We start from the raw sequence: 19215 nt of genomic DNA on the forward strand, positions 1-19215 counted from the left end.
CAAGAGCATTCCCTCAGACTTCTTGTATTAGAATTTCTTTGCTTCCTGGGGAACCCAACCAGTGACAGTGACCAATTGAAAGTACTTGAGAAGAAGGTATTCTAGAAACAAAATATTTTGGTCTTCTATAAAATGAAGTTGTGCGACTACATCCTAGATTTGAAATCTTATTCTTTGGTTTTGCTGATAGTAGGAAGGGCAGAAAGGCACAGTTAAGAATGTTGATGGGAACTATTAAATTTTTGAAGCTGAATTATATATTTAGTACATTTCCCCCCTCTACAAATCTGGAGGTTTCATGAAAACCTACAGGGAGATAGTCTCCTATTGGTTTCCAAAACTGATATGAAAGCAGTGAAGTATAGTTTAGAGAGAGAAAAATAGGATTTAAAAGGAGTTGAAAGAAATATACCAGAATGCTAACAGTAATTGCCTATGGGTCATAGGTCATCTATATGTAGCCTCTACGCTTTTCTCATTTCCTGAATATATTTTATTTCCTTAAGTAAGAAAACAGGAGAATGATTTTCTTGTAGCATCTCCTGGTTTTATGAAACTCAGGAAAAGAGGTTAGTTTTGGGGTAGTATTCCTATTTCCTTTCTTAAAAAATACTTTGGGAAGTATAGAAGATTTTGGGAGACTCTAGTCCAGTATTAGCATTGCTACATATTTCCTTTTCAATTGAGTCCATTGTGCATTATCAAGAATAAACTGCCCCAATTAGATGACATGTAAACAGGTAACTCTTAGAATATTTATTAAATGGATGCTTAACAAGGATATTGATGAACCAAGGAAAAGCTTTTCACCCATAGTGAGCATGAAACTTAAATGTGTATGGCTTACATTCAGTTTCATTTTTTTAAAAAGTATCTGCGCCTTTAAGATTATATCATAGTGTGCGTAGCACTGGTAAGACTGATGTCACCAGAAATGGCCATCGCGTTGATTTCCTTGAGATTTTTCATCCGATGATTGTACTGCAACAGGTGAGCATCGTTGACTGCAACCTTGAAGTGGTCAGATTCAACCAGTACCTGTATCTGAAACGGCACACGAAACACACACGAAACTTAGAAACGCCCACTGATCGCAGAACCACTTGGGCCTGATCTAAGGATGGCCAACATTTCATCGTTATGATCATTTGTGGAACTGATTCAAGTTCAGAAGAAGTAACTTTATAGCAAAAACAAACTCCAGATTATTCAAAAATTTAAACAAACACAAAATGATAAAATTGTTAGAAGGGTACATAGTTGAAGCCATAAGGGAAAAGATTAATAATGTGTCTACATAAAAACTTAAAGTTTTTGTATGGCCTACAGCACCTAAAAGTAAAAATAATACACTAAAGTAGGAGTCCCTCAATAGAGTGGCAAATGTGGAGGAGATAGGTAATAACCAGTTTTGGCAAGAGTAGGGGCAACAAATTCTTCCAATAGTTAGTGGATGTGTTAATCCTTAGATCCTTTGGAAAGCAGCACTTTGGTGATATCTAAATTTTAAACATGCATATTCTTTAAATAAATTCTAGGAAGCAAAGATTTATATGGATAGTTATTAAAGTATTTGAGATAAATAAACCTTTCCAGGTTTTATTTGGAATATTTCCATACTCCATATTTTCATCATAGCATACTGGTTGAATTATCACATATCTAAACAATGACATATTATTAAGTAACTGTTCTGATACTGAAAGATGTCTACCAAATATGGAATATGGTCCCTGTTAGTCTCTGCCCTTGAGGAACTTACAGTCTAGCTGTTTCACTGCCTGCTGTATCGCCAATCCTAACCCAACGCTGTGAACCTAATAACTATTTGTTGAAGCACCACTTAAAAATAAAAAGTGTGCTGTATGTCATAGAAAATACTGGCAAGATACCAAATTGCAACCTTTGTGAGGATGGAGGACTTTTTAGTTATTTTAAAAATCTGTACATTTTTCTTTTCATAAAACAAGCATGTATTAATTTTAGAATTAAAATTTTTTTTTAGTTTTGATTGCCATGCCACCAATGTTGTTTTAAGGAACTAAGTTTCAGTCCATCTGTACCCTAAAGATTTTCTTATTCAAGGTGCTATTTTTCTCACTTCCAGAAAAGCTTAAACTCAGAGGGGTGGTAACAGGAAGGACAGTGAGGTGCCTGAAGGGAGTTGGGGAGTGTGCCACTCCTGACCACGTGCCAGCCTGCGGAGGCTGGTCCCCGAGGATGGGGAGCCATACTGGTTAGGTGTCCCAGGACAGCTGATGACAATTCAAGTGCAACGTGGTGTTACAGTGATTCCCCATGAGCCATATGCATTACCATCATAATAGCAATAACTTACTTTGAATGGTTTACCACTTTCAAATGGGAAAGCCATCTGTCTTTCTTCCCGTCCCCAGTTATTACTCAGCTTTGAATTGCAAACAATGACTCTCTTGTTGTCCTCATTGAAGCGTGGGTTAAAGTGGAAAGCGATATCATCCCCTCTCTTGAAATCTAAAACAAGTCTGTTTAAACCGAAGACCAGAGTTAGTAAAATGATTCAAGTTGTGTGTATCAAGTAAAGAATATATAATTTTCTAAAGAGCAAATCGCTTTATAAAATGCAGGAAATTTTCCTAAATGGAAAACAAGCCAGAGAAGGGGTTCAAACTAGGAAGTATAGTCGGCCACATATTCGATATACTACCATAGTATCTAACAGTAAGCAAGACAATATGTGTTGAGTTATTTGGCCTCATTGTTTTTGGTTAGATCATTGTATTCAGCTATAATTCCCTCTTTACCCACTCTAGTCATGAAAACCCTTAATGTTTCCTTATAGAGGTGTAAGGCCACTCTGAGGGCAACTTATGCTTTACATTGCAGATAATAATGGTTACCTCCTTCCTGCCCTGCCAGGTTGCTTTTAATATCTATTGAAGGCAAGCCAGTCACATAAATAAGAGGTATCGAATTCCTGGCTTCCTCCTAGTTAACCAAAACCTAGTCCTAAGGCAGAAAGAAGGAGATTCCATAGATAGTGCTCGGTATCCTGTTGCTAAGTTGTAAAGTCATGACAATAGATGTGTTCAACTTTCCATGATGTGAAGTGGAATTAATGAAAGTACTGGCTTAACTTGACCCCGTTCCTTCTCCTTGGATGTTAATGAAAACACAGGTCCTCTGATTATTAAGGACGCTGTCCCCCAGTTTCTCAGTGTGTGCACCATACAGCACTGACATCAGAACTAGCTGGGGCTCTTGGTTTTAAGCAAGACCTGCATTCTAGACCCACTAACAATCATTCCCTGGGCATTTTGATAGAGCTAGGAACAGACACAACCACAAATGTATCTTCCAATGATTAAATTCACAGGGAAAGGACCAAAGGAGTCAAACGGCAATGGAAATTGTGTTTGGCTACATATCATGTAATGGCTGTTATCTCCTCCACAGTGAAGAGGAAGATATTATCTCTACCACCTTAAGCATCCTTTTTTTCTTGGACTTCCTCACATAGAATTTGCAGGACCAAGCAACAGTTTTTTTCAGTTTACCACCACCTTAACCATTTCGACCATTAGTTTTGATCTGTCACAATCTCAGTCTATATCTCTAGTGGTATTGGAGCTAAAGTTTCCAGTGCGATAACCCTAAATAAGGCAAAGATACCAACCAGTGTGGTTCTGTGTAATAGGGGTTGTGGGGGGAGGGAGCAGTCATTCACAAACTGGGTGCTGTATGCACAGGATAAGGTGTGCTGAGTTCCGTTATGTTGGGTGGAAAGACGGAGAAGAACATAGGCGGAAGGTAGTTTTGTAACTTGCTGAGAGATGAGCTTTATCGTGCAGTGCTTAGAGAAGCTGCAGAGGCTGTACGGGAAGGAGTTGACTTGGGGTAGTGAATGGAACCAGAGGGGGCTAGGTGGAGGTTGCAGTGAATGAGCTTTGTGCAGGTAAAACGATCAGATCAGAAGCTGAGTCCATCTCCTGCTAACGGACAAAGGAGGTGGCTCCATTGATTCACCAGGAGCAAGGTGACAGACACTCATAGTGGACCCTTGAATAAGCCTGTGTACACAGCCTGACTGTATCTTTTGTATGCTGTCTGTAAGACTCAGAGACACAGATTAATGAAGGGCTACAGGAACTTTAGTGGTACCACTAGCTTCAGGAACAGGCATATCCTTAGCCTGCTTATATTATATATACGTATAACCAGTGGTGATAACCAGAGCCAGGCATCGCCGGGCAGCTGTAAATTGGCATGGATTTTCCTAAAGTAGCTCAAAGTCTTGCTCCATCCTAGCTCACCTCAATCAGACTAGTTCCAATGGCAAGGTTGACTTATTTTGATACAGTCTTTAACTTAAAGAATTTTTTCAAGCCTTTTAAGTAAATAGTATCCACTCAGAAGACTGCAGTTCCCCATCCTGCCGCTTATCGTCTGTAGAGCGGGCCAACACCTTGGGAATCTGTGACTCTGCAGCTGCACCCCGTGTGAAGACAAACATGGCAGCCAAGCCCAAGAGACTTGAGGCTGTGCTGTGACCTGCACCCTGCAGGGGGATTTGTATGAATCTGAGGACACAGTGGTATAATATTCAAGCTCTCAGATCTATTCAAGCTCTTGGAACTGTGTCCAGTGGGATATTTTTGGTTCTGGGCCTAGTTTTTGATCGGCATCTCGACAGAAAGTATGTGGTTAGGTTTCTTTAGACAACGGATGGCTCAGAGGTGGAGGGAGGACCAAACATGACATTACATTACAAAGGCTCTAGTCGCCTTTAATTCTAAGGCTTTCACTACCAGGAAGAGCCAACAGCATGGGTTTTACTGCTCTTCCTCTTTGTCCTCACAAAGTAGAACTCAGTTTTATTCAGGTTCTAGGAGGAAAACAAGATTTGGTGAAGGAAACCGTGTCCCCTTGGTGGGAACACATTGATTTATAGGATAATCCCATATTAGGGTATAGCCAAGACTCTAAATGTGTAGTTTTAAAAATTCTGTTAAACTTCAAAATAGATCAGCCTTTAAACCAATCAACAAATATGTTAGACTTTAAGTTTTGCTCTTTACCTGTTTGCATTGGGATTTATTGTGCCCATAATTGTTACCAGCATGCGAGGCATGACTCCTCCAGGGAAAGCCAGGTTATAAGGCACAGTCTAGGATGAAAAAAAAAAAAAAATGTATCAATAAAGATCCTGGGGAAAGAAAGAAAAAGACATTGCTGAAGTTCAATCACTATTAATACGTGTCAATGACACATAACCCTCATTTGAGCAGACTCTTGGGCCACCTTGTCTCGGACCGAAAGAAACAAGGCTCCCCACGTGCACAATTAGTAACCGAGAATAAAGCCATCAGCTAATAGGTGCCAATGGCAGGACATAGTCCTTTTTGGACTGTAGCTGTTATTATTAGGAGTATCCCAACCTATAACTCATTCACTTAGACTGTATTTTGAAAGGGCTGACGCTAGACCTTGCAATCAACATTCACAATTTTGTGCCACTCCTGAAACCCTTGTCACGTAACATACTTCATCATGTCACATTCTGGGGCTTCTGGGTGCTCATACATTCTACTCACAGCACCAGCGGAGGACTTTGTGTGTGGCAGAAACTCAATATTTGTAGAATGAACACCTTTCCGTTAACACATTCCCTAGTTTATTTCACAAATATTTTTTGACCATCTATGTTCAAGGTGCTGTAAATATTCCCAAAGCTCTATCTCTGGCCTCTTCTCTTTTTCCTTTATACTTTTTCCCCTGGGTTCAACTGTCATCCAAGTCTTTTATCTCTAGGCCTGATCTGTACTATTCCCATGCTACCTCCTCCTGGATTTGCTACTACTGGTGCTGCAAATCCAACAGGTATGAACTGGAATTGTCCCTCCTGCCCCCTCCCCCATTGGTCCCCTTCCTGAGTTCCTGCTTAAGACTGATGCTTGGCTGGTGCTTTAGTTGGTGCCTTGAAAAGCCAGAGCCATCTCTGACTCCTAAGACTTAACCAGTAGATCCTGGGGTTCTTTTTCGGCAATGTCTCCTCCATCTGCCTCTTCCTTTCCACAACCTCCATGTCCCCCTCTGTCTGCAGTGGACTAACGGTCTGTGGTCTAGGGCCTGCCCAATGCCACCCACACCCCCAACATTTTCTCTGTGCTTTCCTCTAAGCTGACCTAAAAGCAGATCAGATGCTCCCTGTGCCGTCCTCTACATAGTCCTGAAAGGGTCTGATCCCATGCTGTTATTGAACTCTTTCCTCATATCTGCTTATTTCCCAGCTAGACTGTAAGTCTAGAAGGGAAGGATCTGTGTCTGGAGCCCACTTCATGTAAAACCTTAGTAAATAAGCACACTTTGTTTACTAGAATGTGTTTTAATATAAATGAAAATTCAATCCTTAGATCACAAAATTATCATTAGAAGTTTTTTTCAAAACTAGATTACTTCCTAGATTATTTCCTCCACATGCTCTATGATCCTGGGCAAGTTATATAATTTTTTTTTTTTTTTTTTTAAAGATTTTATTGGGGAAGGGGAACAGAACTTTATTGGGGAACAATGGTCAAATTGTTGTCCTTTCAGTCTTAGTTGTGGAGGGCGCAGCTCAGCTCCAGGTCCAGTTGCCGTTGCTAGTTGCAGGGGGCAGCCCACCATCCCTTGTGGGAGTCGAACCGGCAACCTTGTGGTTGAGAGGATGTGCTCCAACCAACTGAGCCATCTGGGAGCTCAGCGGCAGCTCAGCTCAAGGTACCGTGTTCAATTTTAGTTGCAGGGGGCGCTTCCCTGCAACATCCCTTGCGGGACTCGAGGAATTGAACTGGCAACGTTGTGCTTGAGAGCCCACTGGCCCATGTGGGAATCGAACCGGCAGCCTTCGGAGTTAGGAGCACGGATCTCTAACCACCTGAGCCACCGGGCCGGCCCCAAGTTATATAATTTTTGCTCATTTCCTCATGAGTGAAATGGGGCTAATAACAATATCTTACAGGGTGGTAATGGGGTTAAATGAGAGCATCCATGTAGAAGCACAGTGCTGGCACATGTTATTTACTCAGTGTTGATTAATAACAATAGCCAAACTTTCTCCCATTACTATGATCTTAACTTGATTTATATTAAAGCTCCTTTGCAGATGACTTCAAAAGATGCATTAGCTTCTCTTAACAGTATGCAAACTAAACTCACAACAACAACTTTTTCTACTGGACCAACAAACACTGTGGCTGGTCTTTGAAATGTGGCTCTAAGCTTCAGGTCTCCCTGAATGAGCTCCCAGCCAGAGCACTGCAAAGTGACGGCACTGCTGCCCCAGACAGGTGCCCTGTTCTTCACTAGCTTTGTCCTGGTCACAATCAAGTACATGAAATGACTAACTCCATCTTACCAGTGGTCCAGCAGGGCTGGCACCAGGGTAGGCCCCAGGCCCACTTGGTTGCCCGGGGTAGGCTCCTGGTGCAGTTGGTCCAGGATAAGCAGGTGCTGTTGGGCCAGGGTAGGCTCCTCCTGGGGGTGCCTGTCCGGGGTAGGCTCCTCCTGGGGGTGTCTGTCCGGGGTAGGCTCCTGGGGGTGCCTGTCCGGGGTAGGCTCCTGGGGGTGCCTGTCCGGGGTAGGCTCCTCCTGGGGGTGCCTGTCCGGGGTAGGCTCCTCCTGGGGGTGCCTGTCCGGGGTAGGCGCCAGGAGGTGCCTGTCCGGGGTAGGCCCCAGGATAGGCAGCCCCGGGGTAGCCCCCAGCCCCAGCAGGCTGGTTTCCCCATGGACCAGGCCATCCTTGAGGGTTTGGGTTTCCAGACCCAGATATGGCATCATTAAGCTGGAAAGAAAGATATAAACAATTCCCAGATGAAAACATTCACAAAAGCAGAATTTTCAGGAAAACAGGAATATGCAATCTAAGAAGTGGAAGGACATGGTGAAAGTATGAAACTTATATCAATACAATTTTTTCCATCTATTAAATAGTTTTGCATTCCAAAGACTTCAGTTAGACTTTGGGATTATATATGCTTTATCAGTACATGTCTCCCATCGTATGAAAATGTGGAGGCTTGCATTTTTGTAATTTGCTAAAGTCAGAAGCTATCCATCCTCTGCGTAAAAGCACATATTTTCTAATTGACATAAGAAAAACAATCACAAAACTCAGGATGCTCAGACAGCACCACACTTCCCATTTCTCAGCTTATTTCTCAGCTCCGGGCCTGGGGAATTCACCACTTCTATCCCAAACCTTTCGGTAAAGGGGTTACTCTTAGTGAGTCCCAGGCTTCTCTCCACTGGGCTTTCTTCCCAAACCTGTTGCTGGAAAAATAAGACTCCAGCTAACAAGCCCTCATTGAACAGGTGAGGCCAGAGGAAGCCACGTAGTGGGAGACTTAGAAGGAAAGTTGGATGGTAAAAGCAAAACTCTCAACCTGCGTGGAATCAGAATGTAAGAAAACAGACATATGAGCAAAACACTTACCGAAAAACTGTCTGCCATTTTCCTGAGGGAAAAAAAAAAAGAAAAAGAAAGGTTATCATTTGATCCTAAAAGATTTCATGGGTTTCCATTTAAATTTAACATCACAAATAGTTCATTGTGTACTTCTAGTTTTATGGACATTCTTCTAGCACAAGCCAGTCTATTTCCAAAATACTCCTAAATGAATAGCATTGAACCAAAAAAATGAGTCATCAAAGGGTGGGGTGCACTCCAGCTAGATTACCAAGCCCTATTTAATCCACAACTTTGAATTCTAACTACCTTAGCCTGGGTTCTGAACCCTGGGACTAATCCAGGCCATACACTGACTGCAGCGGGGAGAAGACGAGAAAGGAAGTGTTCTGCCCTATTCCTAGGTAACCCATGTAAACTGTCCTGGTTTACCTTTGGCCCTCCATCCTTTCCCTCCTGTGCTCCTTTTCCACCACCTCTTCAAAGGGTTGCGTGTGGTAACATCGTCGACCTCCCCTCCCATTCCCACTCACAGCCCCAAGCCCTCTTCTGGGTTTTTAGGAGGAAAGCAGAGTTGGTTGATTCCTGCTGAGATCTGAAAGACAACGCCCCCCAGACATAGTTGCTGCTGACTGATTATTTATTCCTTCATTTGCACACATTTATGCCTGCTCTGCACAGGCAGCATGCGGGCTCCTGATGGTGTGTCAAGATTGGAATGGTCAAAGGGTCCACAGGCCAGCGGGGATCACAAGTGATGGACACTGTTGAGCTAAATGTGGGCAATGGGAAGTCTCCACCAAACAATGACTTCTGAGAGGGGAGGTGTCGTTTGAACTAAGCCTTGAAGGAGAGGTGAGGTTGGGATGTGGAGCAATGAAGAAGAAAGGCACAAAATGTGCCTTTTTAAAAAAAATTTTATTGGGGAATGTTGGGGGACAGTGTGTTTCTCCAGGACCCAAGTCGTTGTTCTTCAATCTAGTTGTGGAGGGCACAGCTCAGCTCCAAATCCAGTTGCCATTTTCAATCTTACTTGCACCCCCACCATCCCATGCAGGAATTGAACCGACAACCCTGTTCAGAGCTTGGGCTCTAACCAACTGAGCCATCCGGCCGCCCCCAATATGTGCCTTTTGTAAAGAGATACTTGCTATTCCAAATGAAATCTTTGGCAGTATAAGAAACTTAGGTTAAAAAAAAAAAAAGTTAGGCAATGTGGAGGACAGTATTTTGGGCAGGGCAGAGACATCATTCTGCTTCCTCCTGCTTCTCCCCCTGTGCCAATTGTCCAGGTGAGACCCGCTCCCCGGGCAGACACGCCAACAACAGGGAGGGGAGGAGGGCAGCTTCGGGCCCCTGAGGCCTGGTGGGTTTTCTCAGCTCACGATCACCTGCATTACAGTCAAAATTACCTGCACCTTAAACAATCACCGTGGTTTTCCAGGAGTTGCCCACTTGTGATATTTACTCAATTATTTTCAAAAATGGCACTGCCCCCAAGGAATCCAATAAGTGGCGACAACTTGATAGGTCCTAAAAATTGTAAAATACTAGATTTTTTAATAAAAATTCGAACAGACAGAGCTCGTCCTGGACTTAATGTGTGCTTCATGTACACACACCAGATAAATGTATTTTTTGCACATCTCTTTCTGAATCTGGGCATTCTCTAACATATTTGGAAGCAGTTAGGTTATCACCATGCCCATCTTCCAAGGTGCAAAACTGCTGGCAATTTGACTGGGAAGTCACAGTGGCTCTTCCAGGACTTAATATTTACTGCATTTCCTTAGTACTCGACCACATAAAGCAAAAGTTGGGGGCTCCTCTCTGCTTGTGCTTCTCTCCCCAGAAGGCTGCCACTGTGGCATAGAAAGCTGTGCTGCTACCACAGGAGGAACTTGAGAGAAGAGTTGTTACAGAAAAGGAAAAGGAAGGACATTTCTTAAGTCAAGAAAAGAAAACCTCTCTCATTTTGGACGCCAGTAGGAAACCATCTTGAACTTGACGGTGGGCAGAGAGCTTAGTTCCTTTGATTACACAAAGTCTTCTTCCACTCCTGGGCAACATACTGAAGACCCAGCAACAACTGTATCAGTGTGTTGACTTCTTTTAAATATCCCTATTGGGTAGGGGCTTATTTCCAACCTCAGCACCCTTTACATTTCAGGTTGTGGGGGGCCGGCCTGTGCATTGCAGGATGGTTAGCAGCATCCCCGGCTTCAATACACAAGATGTCAATAGCACACACCCTCCTATCCCCCACCAACTGTGACAACACAAAATGTCTTCAGACATTGCCAAAAACCACAGGGGGAAGTAGGGGAAAGGACAAAACTCCCCGGTTGAGAACCACTGGTCTAGGCTAATTAACACGTGTATCCTGACCTTTCTCTGTATGTACACAGGTCAATAAAAAACAAAAAGGTAGTTTCAATTGTTAAAACTAGCTAAATCTGTGCCATCAGCCTCATACAGTGTCTTATTGACATAACTCCAATCAAACTAAGATGTGTTTAAAGGCTGATTACAATCAGAAACTCACAGCATTTCCAGAATTTAACATTTATTCTTTTCAAAGTCTCTGCTCAAGCATATTCGGTTTATTTTCCAACCTGACCAAAACAATTTGAGAAACAAAGCAGATACCACTTTATTTCCACTGTTTCACATAACGCTTTGGATGACAGTTTGGGTTGTGTTGTGACACATTAGATAAGCTCATCAGAATAATTACGCCCTGCCTTTGTGTGGTGCTTTTCAGTTTACAAAGCACTTTCACATACCTTACCTATTTTGATTCTGACAATAATCTTACGAGATTGACAGGGGAAAGTTAATATTCCCACTTTAGAGGTGAGGAAACAGGCTCAGAGAGCTAATGTGGTGGCCCAAAGCCATTCTGTCATTAGCAGGCCAAGCACCCAAGCATCCTGACTCCTAATTCAGGCTTATTTTACACTAATATAAAACCTCACACTTTCAAATGTTAAAGTATAGTCCTTCAAGTGTTAATTATTTCATTTAGACATGACCTAGTTTATTCATTCAGAACTACATAACATGCTGAAATTGTAAACAAATTTAAAAAGAGATCATGTTTTGTCAGAAAACTAGTTGGGTGACTCATTCAGTGTGCAGTGATCTTGTATATACAGATGCCATTTTGCACAGTCACTTTGCTAATTATAACCACGTTTAAACCAATAAAGTGTACTTTTCCAAAAATTGAGTCTGTGGTGTTTTGTTTTGTCAACTCCTAACTGTCAGATCTCCTTAACCAATGCTCTTTCGAAATCAAGGTTAGCAGCCTTAGAACTTAAAAAAAACAAAATAAAGACAACAACAAAAAACATCTATTTGGATAAATATTTTCCTTACTTGCCTGGAAATGTTCTTTTTTTTTTTTTTAAGAGTTTTATTCAAATATAACTAACATACAATATTATATTAGTTTCAAGTGTACACCATAGTTGTTCAACATTTATAAACCTAAAGGAGTGATCGCCATAAGTGCAGCAACCATCTGACACCGTACCACATTATCACAATATTACTGACTATATTTCCTATGCTGTACATTACATCCCCATGACTTATTTGTTTTATACCTGGAAATTTGGACCTCTTATTCCCCTTCCACCTTTCCCCCACTTTTTAAAATTTTTCAGTTAAAGTTGACATTCAATATGATTTTATATTAATTTCAGTGTACAGCATAGTGGTTAGACATTTATATAATTTAAGAAGTGATTCCCCTGATTAATCTTGTACCCACCTGGCACTATACATAGTTATTACCATATTATTGACTATATTCCCTGTGCTTTACTTTACATCCCATGACTATTTTGTAACTACCAGTTTGTACTTGTTAATCCCTTCACCTTTTTCACTCTGCCCCCAACCCCTTCCCATCCATCATCCTAACAAATCAAGTACCCATCTGACACCATACATAGTTATTACAATGTTATTGACCATATTCCTTATGCTGTACCCTACATCCCCATGATTAACGTATAACCACCTTTTTTCACTCATCCCCCACCACCCTCCCATCTGGCAACCATCAATATGTTCTCTGTATCTATGAATTAGTTTCTGTTTTGTTTGGTTATTTTGCTCTTTAGATTCCACATATAAGCTAAATCACATTGTATATGTCTTTCTCTGTATTACACTCCTCTCAGCATAATACCCTCCAGGTCCATTCATGCCATCGCAGACGGCAAGAACCATTTCCTTCCATGGCCAAGCAATATTCTACTGTATATATGTACCACCTCCTCTTTATCCATTCTTCCATCAACAGACAACCAGGTTGCCTCCACATCTTGGCCATTGTGAACATGCTGTGATGAACATATGGATGCATATGTCCCCTCAAAGTAGCATTTTGGATTTCTTCAGATAAATACCCAGAAGTGGGATTGCTGGGTCCTTCCTTGTCTCTTATTATAGCCTTTGTTTTAAAGTCTATGTTGTCTGGTATAAGTACTGCTACCCCAGATTTTTTTGTTGTTGTTTTTGTTTGTTTTCATTTTCATAAAATATCTTTTCCATCCCTTTACTTTCTGTTTGTGTGTGGCTTTCAATCTGAAGTGATTCTCTTGTAGGCAGCATATGTAAAGGTTTTGTTTTCTTATCCATTCAGCCACCTTATGTCTTTTGAGCGGAGCATGTAATCTATTTACATTGAAAGTTGATATTGATAAGTATGTAGTTATTGTGATTTTATTATTCATAATTTTGATCTTTTTTTGTTTTCCCCCTGCTTAAAGAAGGCCCTATAACATTCCTTGTAATACTGGTGTGGTGGTGATAAACTCCTTCAGCTTTTTCTTGTCTGGGAAGCTCTTTATCTGTCCTTCTATTCTAAATGATAGCCTTGCTGGATAGAGTGATCTTGGTTGTAGGTCCTTGCTTTCATCACATTAAATATGTTGTGCCAGTCCCTTCTGGCCTACAAAGTTTCTGTTGAGAAATCAGCTGAGAATCTTATGGGAGCTCCCTTATAAGTTACTAGTTGCCTTTCTCTTGCTGCTTGTAGGATTCTCTCTTTATCTTTAACCTTTGCCATTCTAATTTTAATGTGTCTTGGTGTGGGCCTGTTTGGGTTCATCTTGTTTGGGACTCTCTGCACTTTCTGGACTTGTATGTTCACTTGCTTTGCCAGGTTAGGAAAGTTTTCAGTCATCATTTCTTCAAATACGTTCTCAATCCCTTGCTTTTTCTCTTCTCCTTCTGGTACCCCTATGATGCGAATGTTGTTATGCTTGAATGTTGTCCCAGAGGTCTCTTAATCTGCCCTCATTTTTTTTTGGATTCTTTTTCTCTTTTTGCTGTTCTGATTGGGTGTTTTATGCTACCTTGTATTCCAAATAACTGATTCAATCCTCTGCTTCATCTAGTCTGCTGGTGATTCCTCCTAGTGCATTCTTCATTTCAGTTATTGTATGCTTCATTTCTGACTGATTCTTTTTTATGGTTTCTATGTCCTTTTTTTTTTTTATGCCTGCTATCTCCTTGTTGAAGTTCTCACTAAGTTCCTTGAATATCCTTATAACCATTGTTTTGAACTCTATATCTGGTAGGTGGCTTACCACCATTTTGTTTAGTTCTGTTTCTGGAGTTTCCTCCTGTTCTTTCATTTGGGATGTATTTTTTTGTTACCTCATTTTGGCTGCCTCTCTGTTTGTTTCTATGTTAGGCAGATCTGCTATGTCTCCCAGTCTTGGCTGGGTGGCCATATATAGTAGGTGTCCTATGGGGCCCTGGCATAGTCTCCCTGGTCACCTGCTCCAGGTGCTCCAAGAGTATCCCTTGTGTGGGTTGTGTGTACCTTCCTGTTGTAGTTGAGCCTTGATTGTTATTGGCACATCAGTGAGTTTGAATGACCCTCAGGATGACTGGCTGTGGGGTTTGGCCACGTCCACAGCTTACAGGCTGCTGTGAGGGAGGCTTACCCCAATGAGTGGGATTTGTTCCAGTGGGCTTTGTTGCTTGTTTGAGACCACACTTTGGGTGTGCCACTTGTGGGGCTAATTAGGTAGTACTCTGCTGTGGCCTGAAGCCAACCTCCAAGTATGTTGGTTCTGGGGCCTCTTGCGAGGGGCTTCAGTGCAGGCCCAGGTCACCCACTACCTGTGACGGGCCGGGGACTACCTGGTAGGAACTACAAAGTTATCTGTGGTTATTTACTGCCTTTCCCACCCCTGGAGCTGCGTGGGAGAGGCTATGCTGTGAATTGAGGACAGCTGCCATCAGTACCAGGCCTGGGGTAGTTCTGCAAAAAGCCAGAACACCTTGAGGCCTGCTGACACCTGCCGGCTCCCTTATGGTTCAGCCTAATAAAGCCTTGTGCAGTACATGAGTTGGGTGAAGCAGGGTTTCAGGGAGTCAGTATAGTGAGAAAAGTTGTTGTTAATAGGTTAATGTAGACTCTGGTTTGGTGCCAGTGCTGAATCTGGAGCTATGCAGCAAAAGTCTCAGAGCACACCAAGGCCAGCTGCTGCCTGCCTGGGTCCTGTAAACTCCAATAGTTTTCAAGAAAGAGTGCAATGCAGGTGGGACTGGCTGCTCTAGGAGAAAGTGGTGCCTCTGGTGTTGGATGAGTTGGGTGGGGTGGGGTTTTAGGGATTCAGCAGGGTGGAGCAGTGGAACTCGCCAGGCCAATCAGATTCAGATTTGGCCATGGTGGGGGCAGGCTCAACACAGGAAAGATAGCACCCAGCTGCACGGAAGGACCTCCTTACAGGGAAAATGGCAACCGTCCTCCAACCCTCACTCCGAATCACATACCTCAGTCTGAGCCCCCGCAACCTCCCTCCTGTCCTCCGATACCCCCTGAGTTACTGCCCCTCCGCTGGAGCCCAAGGTGAGTGCCTGTGAGTGAGAGTTTGTGTACAGGCTGCTTAAGAGGACATCTGGGTTCCCTGGAGCCTTTCATCCCAGTCAGATGGTTGAAATCCCCACTGTTTTTCACAGCCAGATGTTATGGGGGCTCTTCTTCCCAGCATCAGTGCTCTGGGCTGGGGAGGCTGGTGTGGGGCTGGGGTCTCTTGCTCCTCTGGGGGAACTTCCATGGCCGAGATATCCCTCCCGGTTCTCAATAACCACACAGAGGTTTGGGTCCTGCCCGTTTCGTGTCTCCACCCCTCCTACCAGTCTCGATGTGGCTTCTTCTTTATATCCTTAGTTATAAAACTTCTATTCAGCCAGACTTCAGATGGTTCTCCAGGTTGATTGTTCTATAATTTAGTTGTAATGTAACAGGCACCGTGTTTATCTACTCCACTATCTAGGATCTCTCCTCTGTTTTCTTTCTCTCTCTTCTTTTTTTTTTTTGTAGATGAGTAGTTTATATAGAGAGAGACCATCAAATGTGAAAAAAAAACCTTCCCACTCTTCAGATACTATAGATATGTGAACTCCATCCTGGCATTTCCAGAATCAGAGAATTTTGGAGAGCCAGAAAAGAAACACTACATCAAAGACAAACGAAAAATAGAGGAAGTACTACCTGGGTCTTCACTTTTGGAAAAAACCTACAGGAGGTAGTTCAGTTTGCTTTGGAATAAGGACTTTAAACATGAGTCAGAAGGTTGACCATGTTAGTCATCCGTTAATTGTAGCTTTTCCCTTTAATAAAGAGCAGCTATCTATTCTATTATTTTATTCAAGGCCCACCTAGCAATTAATCCAGTTGCCCGGGTTCCTAGGAGCACTTGTGAAACTTCTGCTCACAAAGGGCCCCGACCTTTACACAAGCCATAAGGGAAATAGAACATGAATGTATTTCCTCAGAACCCCAGGGCTCTGCCCACACTCCTCTCCAAAGAACACTGGCAAGACAGTCTACTTCCTGCCCTGTTTAAAAGCGGAGCAGGACTTGGATAAAGTGCACTTTCCAAAGCCAAATTCAGCAACACTGAGTTGGAATAAAGGACACTGGTCCTTTACTCCTTCTCATCATAGTTCCTCAGCATCAAGGAAGGTAAAGTTACTTTGTGCCTCTCAGTTACTGATATTTCCCCCTGTGGAAAAGCTGAATGTCAGTCAAGAGAGAACACATGATACTTAGTGAGCAGAAAATTGCAAGTATACAGCAAGCACTACCCTGGCAGGCTTACCACTCAGAATTTAATGAGAAGAACCTGTTTAGGCACCACTGTTACCTAGTTGTCCTCAGCAGGAGCCTGTGTCCCAAACCATCACAAGAAAAATAGCCTATGTTTTAGATCAGTTACCACGAGTCTCACATACATTCAAGGATCATCATCAAAGTTCTCCCCAGAATATGGATAATGCGGATTCTAAGTGTAAACCCCTTCCATCATGAATTTAGGGAGCAGCTCCAATCTCCCAAAGACCAAAGATGAGGCACAGCCATCAAAGGACTGAGACACTAGAGATTTAAAGTCAATGTCTGAAAAGAGACCACTGTGGAAAAATTAATTTTATTATTAAATTTTAACTTTCATGGAAAAACAATTTCCTAGTATGAAAGATAAACGTTATATACTTGAGACAAATGAGTCAGAATTTTGGAAGTTGGTGAAAATTTTTTCTCATGCTCTGTGCCCAAGTGGTTAATTTTTATTGCTATCATTTTCTTCAGAATTGAGCCTGATTCCTTTCCCAGAATCCTAGAAACAGACTAGGTCACTGAGGTCCACCCGTCCTCATTGTCCAGCAACCCAACTCCCAGGAGTCACTTTACAAATATTCCACAGTATCTAGAACAGGAATCACTAACTTTAAGGGTCTGGCCTGAAACCTAAGTCACAGCCTCAACCTATGTGTTCCTGACTGCCTGGCCCTGGAGCTCCTACGCCTCAGAGTGGATGTATTTCAGTGTTTGTATTGCACAACTGACAATTTAGAATAAATCCTCGAACATGTTTTTAACACACGCACCAACTAGGGCTCTGCACGCTCAAGCCGACATCCTGCCACACCCTACACATCCTCAGCGCAGATTTGAGATCATTAATGCCCAAATTAGCCTATCTGATCAGGGATGAGTCGCTGATTTGGAAAAGCGTAGCGTTTGCAGTCTTTGCCAAGCTGGGCACATGCCCACTCAGGCCTTGGGGCAGCACCGTTTTTTGTGGGATCTGCACGCAGAGAGCAGCGGCAGTCGCGGACGCTGCTGGGCGTGGTAGACGACACATTCCCTCTGCACAGCAAGATCAGGTGGCCGGCCAGCCAAGTCAGTGGTCCCAGCAGCCGCCCTAGAGAGTCCCTGGGCAGTACGCCCTGTGTGCTGTTTTAGGGGACCTGGTTCCTGTATCAAGCTTGGGCGCGGCTCCCCCACACCACCACCCGCGCGCAGTTGGACTCCGCTGATTCCGAGGTGGCCCAGCGGCGGGAGGGCAGGACGCATGGCTCAGCCTCCTAGACGCCGCAGAGCGTGCCCTGTGCCCACGCCCGGTGTCCGCAGACACACCCGTCCGCCCGGAGGAGGTGTGTGTGAGTCTGTGAGACGTTGCTAACTTTCCCTGAATCCCCTCTTCCGAAGCGTCAAAGGCTATGGACCCGTGCTCAGACGGTGTCCACCGCTCCTCTCGGGGCTCTCCAGCTGTTGGTGCCCACCGCCCCGCCTCCGGAAAGCCACGCCGCTCCCCAGGCTCCCGCCGGAGCCCTCCAAAGGGGGCTTCACACTAAGGACTGCCAGGATGCCCTCGCCCCTGCCCGCCCCGAGCCGCCAACAGGCCGGGTCCCCGTCCCCGGTGCCTGCGCCACTCACCCGAATCCTGGGCACTCGCTTGCTTGCTCTGGATGCGGTTCCTGGTGAGGTCTTGCTGTCCCCGACAGGGCGGCGGCTCCGAACCTCAAATACGCTCAGCCTGGCCCGCCTCTGCCGGGGCGGGGCCGCCACCCCTACCCACCCGGCCTCTCCCTGCTGAACAAGCTGGGTGAGCCCCGAGCCCCGCTGGGCACAAAACACAACCTTGGGACCCAGGAGACAGCGGGCGGGACCCTGAAGGGTGATCCCCACCCCTGCCGCCTGCAATTGGACCCCTCCTCGACTCCAGGACCTGGAAGGTGGCCACTTTTACCAGCTTCTCTCCAGATTCACCTGACTCCTCAGACGAAGATAGGGAGAGTCTGTGAAGCTTGGGGTGTGTGCTTCTTTAGGGAGTTTTGCTTGCTTGCTTGTTTTAACGGTGTTTACTTATTTTCTGCCTGAATTGCAGGCACTCTCGTCCCTTCTGCATTTACTTTACCCAAACCCTCTCTCAGCATCAAAGCCTTCTCAAGAAGCGCACAGAGACTTGGGGCGCTGGGAGGGTCCTGACCTGTTTCCTGAGATGCTGGGTGAAATGCTCCCAAGTTCTTGGCCTTTCTGAACTGTGATGTGGGCACACACCTCTCAGACTGAGACCTAAATTGTTTTGCTGTTTGCTCCCTCCTGCTTCCTCATCATCTGTGCAGTGTTTGTGTGTAGTAGGTTCTCAGTGAGTATTTGCTTCATGAGTGAACGAACGAATGAAATAATGAGTCACTTCCTAGAAAGTCTAACTATCTGTTTTCACCAAGATTGGGGAGAGTCCTGATGAAGGAGGGAACAGTGAAACACAAAAGTACATTTGGTAAGGGCTGGACTAGGATAAAGCTATCCTTGACAAAAGGTTGTTACAACAAATACCAACGCTTACAAGAGAGACTGTATTTAGTATCTGGTATCATTTATCTGGATAAGAGCTGAGCGAAATGATTAAGGATGTGCAAAGTGGATTCTTTAAAAAGTTCAGATGTCCACTCATGAAAGTGAACTTGAC

General features: G+C 43.8%; 1 protein-coding gene across 1 annotated transcript; it reads right to left on the reverse strand.

Annotated features, from left to right (window-relative positions):
* Nucleotides 1–741: 741 nt before the first annotated feature.
* LGALS3 (galectin 3) lies at nucleotides 742–18317 on the reverse strand. Its single transcript, XM_019725753.2, has 6 exons — nucleotides 18180–18317; nucleotides 8453–8474; nucleotides 7376–7801; nucleotides 5058–5146; nucleotides 2339–2504; nucleotides 742–1044 (listed from the first exon to the last, which is right to left on the reverse strand). Exons 2-6 carry the CDS (start codon nucleotides 8468–8470, stop codon nucleotides 889–891), a joined length of 855 nt encoding a protein of 284 aa, XP_019581312.2. The 5' UTR covers nucleotides 8471–8474; nucleotides 18180–18317; the 3' UTR covers nucleotides 742–888.
* Nucleotides 18318–19215: the final 898 nt, after the last annotated feature.

This window comes from Rhinolophus sinicus, linkage group LG03 (assembly GCF_036562045.2).
Source record: "Rhinolophus sinicus isolate RSC01 linkage group LG03, ASM3656204v1, whole genome shotgun sequence".
NCBI classification, from domain to species: domain Eukaryota; kingdom Metazoa; phylum Chordata; class Mammalia; order Chiroptera; family Rhinolophidae; genus Rhinolophus; species Rhinolophus sinicus.